The following is a 9,492-nucleotide window of genomic DNA, read 5'->3' as shown; positions in this document are numbered from 1 at the left end:
ATAGTCCCGCACAATAAAATTTCTTTTTCTTTTTCGGCCAACGCATTATCTATAGTTCTTTAAATTGCAAATGAACATGCCTACAAGGCCCTCTCCTTGTGATGATTGATGAAGAGTGCAAGACCTGGAAAAAAGAGAACTAACAGCTAAATAACCTCAGCTGAAGTGAACACTCTTGGCTTAGCAATGTCGTCAATGTCATCAAGCATGGCTTGAAAAATGAAGGAATGAGCTAAAGGACACCTGCATAATCCTAGCTCTTGATCAGTGCTAGCTTCTTTCAGCTAAGCCATCAGCTACCATATTTCGCTCCCGATGAATGTGATATATGAAATGAAATTCAACGAATGAAGCATAGTTTGACAGTTAGCTAACAAGGTTCCCAGAGGATGGAGATCAATATCACAATGCATCATGAGCTATGTAAGAACAGCCGTGTCTGTTTCAACTTCAACATGTAATACTCAATTCCCTGGCAATGGATAAACCAGTCATTAAACCCCATGCCTCAGCCTGAAGCAATTCACCATTGCCCAGATTTCTCATGAAACCATAGGTCCAGTTTCCAGCACTCATCTTATAACTCCTCCAGCACCAATCAACCCACTATGGGTTCTAGAATCATCAACATTCAATTTGATATGACCGCTAGGGTTTCAACCAGCTTAGCATTTCAGTTCTTATAACAGAATTGCCTCTCGGTTTCTTGTAACCATTAATCCATTCACTAATTGATGGGATTATTATAGAAGCAGCATTTGCAGAGTTTTTGAAAATTAGTATAAAAAATGCTTCTCTTACGCCATTTCCAAATGAAGAGTTGAGACCAGTGGAAACCATGGAAGGTACAATTCTTCTGTAACAAATTAGTTACAATCCAATCATCCCAATCCAGTCTAAATAGTCACAGGCATACCAATCTCGTTCACTATAGTAGAAGCTTTTAGGACAGTTTTTACCAGGGCACTGGATACAAGACGACTATTTATTTCACATTGTTGCTTACAGGATAACAATTACTTCACTCGGTATTGAAACCTACTCCCGGTGCTCAGTGCTAGGGGCACACAAGCTTCTAATTGAAGTGGATAAGAATGACATCAATCTATTAGAGCGGATTTAGGCATAATAGTGATTATGTATTCATCCCCATCCCCATCCCCATCCCCATCCCCATCCCCGTTCCCGTTCTCGTTCTCCAATTGTTCCCAAACTTCATGTATTCATTTGAAATTTTTGACTGCCATTCAAGATAAAGGTATAGAACTATCAAGTAGTGGGCCCTATCACCACATTTAGAATTTGGTATTATCAACAGTCTAAACACATAAATCAGAGTTCACAAATTCAAACGCCATCACACACACCAATACTTAACAGTGAAATAGTTACAAAGCCTCAAAAGCTTCTACAGTCCATCTCTAGGCGTCAAGCATGGCCACATCCTCGCCAAAGAAAAATGCACGAGCCTCACAACCAAAAGGTGGCACGAACCTGCCTTTTATCCTAGCCCGCATGACACAAGTCGGACGAGGTCTGAAACAAAAACAGTGTTCCACAAACCTTCTGAACACCCCTAGTTCTCCAGGTCCCCAGACAGTAATAAAGTTTGGCTGTTGCGCACAAATTAAAATCAGTGAATTCATGGTTCTCAATTTATTAGCCAAGAATACTAAAAAAAAAAAAAATGTAAACAGTATTCCTTACACTAATAATGTACTCGCACTTCAGTTGAGTTGAAATTTCCTGCATGCCGGTAAGACATTGTTATAGAGAGAGTAAACAATGTGATCTTTTGGTTCTTTACTTCATTCTGAGTGGAAAGATCAGTAAAACAAACTTTAAATCAAGTTTACACACACCTCTAAGCCGCGCTCAATACGTGGCCACACCACTTCAGCAAATTGCTCCTGTACACGGTCAAAATTAGAGAAGCCTTAAGGGAGCACTTGCCATTTTTTCCCATTACTTCAAAGATTTTAATGTTACATAGCAATCTACAGGCTCATAAAACATAGGTCTACGAGTTAGGTGGCAGCTACCTAAACTAAACAATAACATAATAACAAAAAATGGGAGAAAATAATGCAATAACACACCTCAGTGATCCTAAATTTTGAACAGAGCCCCCCACCATAAATATACCCTGTCGGGATGAAGTCAAAATGCAGACGGCCATTCAGTACTTCTATTGCCTGAAGTGAAATGCGCACTCATATCAGAAAGCTCAGACAGACAAGTTTAAAAAAAAAAAAAAAACCAGTTCAATTGAAAATTTTTTCACATAAGTATTACATCTGAAACAAAAGATAAACAAAATTGACACAGCTTTCCAGAAAAAATTAAATAATCTGCCGTGTAATTATACGTCTACAGGATCACTAGCCTTGCATTAAAATAGAGATTACATTGAAAGAGCCAAAGTAAACACCGTATTATACCTAATCATTTGAAGTTAAAGAATAGGTTAGGTCATTAGTTTAATAATATAACAATAACAAAGGATTGGACACCGTACCTTAGAAGGCTCAACATCAATTGACAGAAGTTTAAGGAAATCCCAAATCTTGTCAGTGATATCTGGATCCCCAGCATTTGTTGTTTTGGAGACTATCATACAACACTCGACCTGACAATAATTTGAAATGCATCGAATCACACACAATTTGATATAGACCACTCAAGAGTTCAAAACATTTTCATAAACCGCATTTATCATGGCATACCGCAGCAATCAGTTTGCAAGAAATGCCATGCTTCTTTAAGCACGCTTCCACACACTTCCAATCTTTTTCCAACCGAGTTGCTGCACAAAACAATATAAATGCTTATAGGTGACCAAACATGTGTTCCATTTAATAATGAAAAGAACTTAGAAATCGCAAATAGAATAAGCTGAAAAGGAAAATATTTAAAAAAATGTAGAACTAATAAAACACAATTAAAGGACACGGGAAACAGACACACCAACAAAGAAATACAGCGGATTTAGTTTGTGGAAGGCAATTGTTCTTATATGGGCAATCCATCGTAAAACATCGGTGCAACCAAATCTTACAAAATGAGAGAAGTATATTCTATTGCAGAAGAGGGGACATTTTAAGCAAATATAATTCTTCACACACTAAATAAAAGTTATATTCAATAACTCAATCCAATACCAGAGATGTGCATGAATGCTCGCTTGCCTTCCAAACTCTCTCATTTACTTAAATTACTCAGTAGACTCAAAAATAAGAAGCATAAGAACAGGAATAAGGAAAGCATAAGAACAGGAATAAGATACCTTGTTCTCCATCAAAGAACATACAGAAAGAGGAGAGTTCAGGCATGACCATCATCGCTGACCCAGAATTTCCTATATCCATGTGCTGTACATGTGGGTCCTCAATACTTTTCACACCTTCTGATAAATAATTATAATTCTTGGCGGCAGTCCCAGGACACAAATTATGAAGAATGCAGTTTTCCACCAACTGCTTGACCATTACTACTGAGGTTTCCCCCACAGCAGCAACAGTGTTATCCTATTCATTTAAGGCAAAAATAAAATAATTATGTTCATAGATATCACTTAAACTGGAAAGGAGGAGCTCACTATTGCAAAGGAACAATAACTTACGTTAAGAAATACATTACACTCCACCACTTCAGCAAGTATCTGCATCCAATTTATAGTGTCAAATAGTTAGAGAAAAACATCTAGCCGAATTAAGTAAAATACTACACACGTCAAAATACAAGATGCATCAAATCAGTAATAAGCACCTGTAGGGAGTGGCGAAGACATTCCCATCGTTCACGATATTCCTCCTGCACCGAATAGAAGAGATCAGATAGAGGCAAAAAAAAGTGAGCTTCAGCACATCTCAAGAATTTATAAGCAATCCCACCACATTCCAAAACTCTATGATGCTCAAGTTTATAAGCCCAGCACAACAAAGTACACTTCCACATAATTGATAGGCAACACTAACAAGTTAGATTTGTTTAATGAGAACCGAAAGACGCCTGCTTCAAATTGATGCAATACCCACCTCCTTAATCCCAAATAATGAGCAGAGTCCACCTTCTTGATTCCCAATTTTGATAAGGCAAGTTTGCAAGCAATCCAATAATTCTATTGCCTGAAATCAGAATCTCATTCACTCAAATAAAAAATGAAAACTTATACAAAATTGCAGAAATTAAAAAAAGGGAGCACTACTGTCATATCTTAATTAAAGGTACATCTAATCTGAGGTTTTCTTCATTATTTGCATTAACAGCCTAAAAGAAAGAAGGAACTTACATTGACTGAGCAAAAACTAAAACCTTATACTTAGAATTTAGAAACTAGAACAAACAATATTGAACTCATAGAATAGATCATTACTCATTTGATTAAAAGACAAGATAAAAGGATCAGCCATTGTACCATAGATGCTGGAACATGAGTTGTTGACAAAAGTTCAAGGAGCTGCCAAGCCTTGTCAATGATATCTGGCTCCTCGGTACCTCTCGTTGCTGACAATACCATCGAATTCTTATCCTGACCAAACAAGTGTGTGTGTGTGTGTGTGTCTATATATCATCAAAACCATAATTATATGAAACACAGCTGCCTAGTCTAGTACAGATTTCGTAAATGAATATAATTGGTAACTTGTAAACACAATACAAAAGTTATCATAGACATTTATCATGACATACCAGAGTATATGAAATGCCATAGTTCCTTAGGGAAGACTCGAGCATTGGCAAAGATTCTTCCAACTTCGATACTGAAGAAAACAATGCAAATGTTAATCAAAGAAGTAAGAATAAGTTTCTTTACTCATAAACTAGCCTTTTGGCACTTATTTCATTTCTAATTATTAAACATGTAAAAGTGAACTATCTTAAGGAAAAAGACTTTCTGGATGGCAGTGTTGTTCTTCTTTTCTCCCATAATCACCCTAATTTATTTATTTATTTTTATTTTTATTTTTAGCAAAGCATGCCACCCTAATATATTCTCTCAACAAATTGACTGACAAAATGCACTAATGGGGTTTTGAAAGTTAATCACCTCAACGATAGTTTGCTTAATATATAATAAGAATACTTTCACCAAGGAAAAAAAATAAAAAAGTTCTAATGCAAATAAAAATAATGCGACATATGTTTAGTTTTCTTTGGAGCTAAACTAAAGAAAGCACATTTATCCCCAAGGGAAGTAAGAAGATACAATTTACTATTAGAGGTAAGCATACAGAAAGATACACATGCATTTAGCAATACAAGGTGACTGTCAAACCAATACTATATACGTAAAGTCCATGTGAGCAATTCTTTACATATTATACTGATCACCAATCAAGATGAAATAATAGGTTTGAAAACCAAATTTTTATGGGTACCTATTGAGGATAAGAACTGCTGAGCAGCCAACAACAAAGGAAAGTACAAAAAGAAGAAAAGAGTATGGCACCTCGTCTTTCATGGAGTAATGCATATAGCGAGCAGACTTCAAGCATTCCATCTTTGTCCGACAAAGGGCCAGACTTCAAGCATTCCGTGTGCTTGGCATGTGGATCATCAAGATCATCCATCGATTGATACATTACAACTTCCGTTTCAAACCTCCTAATAGAGGTCGAAGGACACAGATTCTTGGTTATACAGTCTTCCACAACAGCCTTCAGCTGAGAAATTCTTTCAACTGAGCTACCCACAGTAGTCACAGCAGTAAAAGTGTTTTCCTATCATTTATACGCAAAGTAAAAATCATTAAATTCATAACTCTCACTTAGACTGGACGTGGGAAAGACAAGAAAAAGAAATTTACATGTACCATCAAAATAACAAAATTGCTAGAAAACTTACGTCAAGAAAGATATGACAATGTGTCGCTTTTGAAAGTGCCTGCATCCCATTTCAATTGTGAGAAACTTGATAGATTTGGCAAGACAAAGAAATAAGACATGTAGGTGCTACCAAAGGATGCGCTGTATAAATTTTTCATTGGTTGAACCCTCATCCATTTAATGTTTTTTAGAGTAACATCATTAAAACATCAGTTAGATCATATTATACACCTTTAGCGAGCAGAAGAGACATTTCCATCGTTTAAGATAGTCATCCTGTACACAAAAGTAGATGTCAAATAAGCAGAAAAGTGAGGTTCTGTATATCTGCAGCATCACAATGTGAGAGGTCTTGGGTCTGACTCCTCTTTGAGTAGCTAGATAGCAGATGCTGGATCTTTTATTTGTTGCCCATTACAGCGCAAATTAAAAGGCCCAGCATCACTACTACAGAGAATGCTCCAAAGAAAACGTAAATGATAAGAGTCTGCCCAACATCTACCTTCTTGATCCCAAATTTTGAGCAAATCCCACCCTGCTGAAATCCTATGTTGATGGTTTCCTGTTGCCTAACTTCTTGGAAAATTTCTAACGCCTGAAATCAAAACATTGTTACGTCAAATCAGAAAATTAATAACTTGCTCTGACTTGAAATCAGTTCCACTGAAAAAGAAATGGCAGTATTACTAACTAAAGTCAAATTAAAGGTAGATAATTGAATCTGAGCGTTTAATAAGAAGTAAATACTCTGACAGATATATGTGACTGCCTCGTGCAACAACCAATATTATTTTGTGTGCCGTAACAATTCACCGTATACCTATGCAACTATTACAAATCATCTGAACTTACTCAATAGTGCATTTTCTATTAGATAACAAGACAATAATAAAAGATGTTAAGTTTGTACCATATATGGCGGAACAAGAGTTGTGGACAACAGTTCAAGGAGATGCCTAGCCTTTTCAATCATACATGGATCCTCAAGCGATGGGGTTGTTGAGACTTGCATGCAACACTTGGCCAGATTCAGATCGCATGAAAGGGAGTAGGCATCTAAGGTTAATTCAACCTCAGGCCATGCGGCTTTCAACTTTGTTGCTGAAAAAAACAATGGAGAGGCTCACAGGTGAACTTGAATATATCATTTATAGTAACACACATTATACTAAGAAAGAATCCTGAGAGCAAGAGAGCAAGGCACCTCGGTTTTCGGGGAAGTACACAAAGAAAGTGTTGAGTTCAAGCACGCCATATTTGTTCAAAGCAGGACCAGGCATCAACTTGAGTGGTTGTTGAGAGAATGTGATGGTTCGCGCAGCCTGACAATAATTAGAAAGACAACAATGTCATTCTTCGATTTTCTGAATTCTTTATTCAATTTCGACATAATCACTGGACCGAGAATACTAGTGAAAATGCTGATATCATCCATTACCTGACGTAAACCACTAGCTAGCTGCTCGATCAATCTTTCAGAAATATTTGATTGAAAGCTTTATTTAAACTGATATCATAACATACCTTATCCAGTGTGGCTCTATAGCAAGGTTCATAGTTCGATTTCATTCGCAGAAAATATTCCTCCAATTTAGAATCTGCACGCACGAAAGGATGAATATCAAACTAGACTTTAAGACACAGTAAGAGAGACAAGCACGGGAGACTGAGAACCCTAAATTGCTCGGGGTACTTAATTTGTTGATAAATTTTATAATTAATCACCTGGGATTTCATCGGGGATGGGAAAAACACTCTCACAGTGGTCGTCGGCGTTTGGTCCCTCACAATCTGATTTATCCATGTGCATATCGTCTATGACGTACAAAAGAGGCGGAGGAGGACTACAGGCTAAACCGTGATCAGTCGTCTCCGTTGTTTTTCTTTTCATCGTCTCCCTTGTTGTTCGAATGGTTTCGATTATAAAATAGGCCACCTTATGTTTTTTATAGGCTTAAGGAAGTCCCGCTCCCTCAAAGGATCTCATGGTATAGGTTTCAAAAAGAGATTATGCAATGCTAGACGGCTAATCATATAAAAAGTATAAATTTATTATTAGTCGTTAAATTTACTATTTTCACCTAGTCTATTAACATTATAGATGTGGACATCATCGGATCATCCTCCTTTTTCTTTTCTTTGTTTGGATTCAGAATTGCTGGGCCATGTTTTTTAATATTTAAGGGATATTTTGGTAAAAAATTTCAGTTTTAGAGAGCAAGCTCTTTTCTCTTAAAAATAGTAGTATAGATAAGGTCCCTGTAGCTTTAAATTATTTTCAACTTGACAATTTTACCCTCTTATTTAAGAAACCCAATTCCATCAGCCTTACATCACAAATCTCTCTCTCTCTCTCTCTCTACTCAATCACAGTGTCTCTCTCTCCTCGACCATAGATTTTCACGTCTTTGGTCTCCGCCTCCAATTTCGACAACCACCGGCACGACGCTCTCTCTCTCCCTCTCTTTCCTCAATCATAGATCACGTCTTGATCTCCGCCTTCGATTCCGAAGACTACCTGCACAGCGTGCTCTCTCTTTCCTTGATCACAGATCACCTCGTGATCTTCGCCTCCGATTCAGGCGATCACTGGCACGGCGCCCTCCCCAATCTCACTCGCTCTCTCAGCAAACCCTATCTCCCTCTGCCAGGCTTCATCGTCTCCGCGATGCTGAAGTTTTCGCAGACTACTGCGAACTAGATTCGATCAGTTCCTCCTGCAAAGCCTCAACGATGTCAACTCGGACTCTGTTCACCGAGAGCTGACTCAGGTAGTACCTCTCTCCTTCTCGCTTTTTCTTCAATTCCGGCTCTGTTTGCTTTCGATTCTCATTTCGGAGCCCTAGAATCCTCTGTTTTGGTTTCGAAGTATTCATAATTTGGACGGAACTTCATTTTTGTTCGGTTTCGATTTTGGACTTTTAGTGAGGCTATTAGAACTCAAAACGGGGTTTTGTTTGTCGTTTTGGCTTGCTCAGTGAGCTTCTGAATTGCTTTCTCAGTGTAGATTCGAACGCCGTCAACGTTGCCTTGCTTTCTCAGTGTCATTTTGGCTTGCTCAGTGAGCTTCTGAATCATTCGCGTTTTTCATTTGATTTGATTTGAATTTGAATTTTCAGGTGCAAATTATTTTAAAAATCTCGATTTTGATTGCTGAATTTTCACACACGGTCTGTTTGGATGGTGGCGATGAGTCTTTGATGGTGAGATTAGGCGTAGGGAAGAGCGAGAGTACTAATTCCAGAGATCAAAGCTTTGTTACATGTTCAAAACCTGGAATTATGTATTGTTACAGTTTTTGGATTAGGTAGAAACCCATTTGTTGATATTTGTCAATTTGATAGCTTTGGTTTGATTTTGGTAATTCCTATGGATTTTACGACTTACTCTAGTGAATGATGCTCATGGATACAAGTTATGTTGATCGATTATGATATGTGCAATACATGCAAGATTAAGCATTACAAGCTTTTGACATTGTAAATATATAGTTGTTTTAATGTTTCATAGTAGTTTTTGTGTAGGTTGATAATAGTTTTCTTAGTTGGTGATAGTAGCTTTGTTAGTCTTTGGTAAGAGTAACTTTTGGTGGTGGTGATTGTAGCTTTTTGTGATGGTGATAGTAGTTTTTAACGTTGGTGAGAGTAGCTTTTGTCGGTGGTAA

The 9,492-nt window shown here is 37.4% G+C and overlaps 1 protein-coding gene across 2 annotated transcripts; it reads right to left on the bottom strand.

The window, feature by feature from the left end:
- Positions 1 to 1,271: 1,271 nt before the first annotated feature.
- LOC112179536 lies at positions 1,272 to 7,711 on the bottom strand. Of its 2 annotated transcripts, none has more exons than XM_024317974.2 (20): positions 7,554 to 7,711; positions 7,353 to 7,426; positions 7,033 to 7,150; positions 6,739 to 6,929; positions 6,331 to 6,423; positions 6,060 to 6,104; positions 5,848 to 5,886; positions 5,453 to 5,723; positions 4,693 to 4,763; positions 4,418 to 4,531; positions 4,038 to 4,127; positions 3,769 to 3,813; positions 3,623 to 3,661; positions 3,287 to 3,527; positions 2,727 to 2,806; positions 2,519 to 2,629; positions 2,100 to 2,195; positions 1,863 to 1,910; positions 1,708 to 1,746; positions 1,272 to 1,613 (listed from the first exon to the last, which is right to left on the bottom strand). In XM_024317974.2, exons 1-20 carry the CDS (start codon positions 7,636 to 7,638, stop codon positions 1,422 to 1,424), a joined length of 2,082 nt encoding a protein of 693 aa, XP_024173742.1. In that variant the 5' UTR covers positions 7,639 to 7,711; the 3' UTR covers positions 1,272 to 1,421. The 2 variants fall into 2 exon arrangements, with proteins under 2 accessions (XP_024173742.1, XP_040365797.1); XM_040509863.1 differs by having other exon boundaries at positions 1,511 to 1,613; positions 2,100 to 2,146.
- Positions 7,712 to 9,492: the final 1,781 nt, after the last annotated feature.

Source organism: Rosa chinensis, chromosome 7, assembly GCF_002994745.2.
Source record: "Rosa chinensis cultivar Old Blush chromosome 7, RchiOBHm-V2, whole genome shotgun sequence".
In the NCBI taxonomy this organism is placed as follows: Eukaryota; Viridiplantae; Streptophyta; class Magnoliopsida; order Rosales; family Rosaceae; genus Rosa; species Rosa chinensis.
This window is presented reverse-complemented; position numbering and strand designations above follow the sequence as displayed.

What these genes read in the sequence shown, in the direction of transcription:
- LOC112179536 (XM_024317974.2), bottom strand. Translation starts at nt 7,638, where the DNA reads ATGCACATGGATAAATCAGATTGTGAGGGACCAAACGCCGACGACCAC. An exon ending in CATCCCCGATGAAATCCCAG is followed by an intron (nt 7,427 to 7,553) that starts GTGATTAATTAT and finishes TCGTGCGTGCAG; the next exon opens with ATTCTAAATTGGAGGAATAT. An exon ending in CATTATTTGGGATTAAGGAG is followed by an intron (nt 3,814 to 4,037) that starts GTGGGTATTGCA and finishes TATTCGGTGCAG; the next exon opens with GAGGAATATCGTGAACGATG.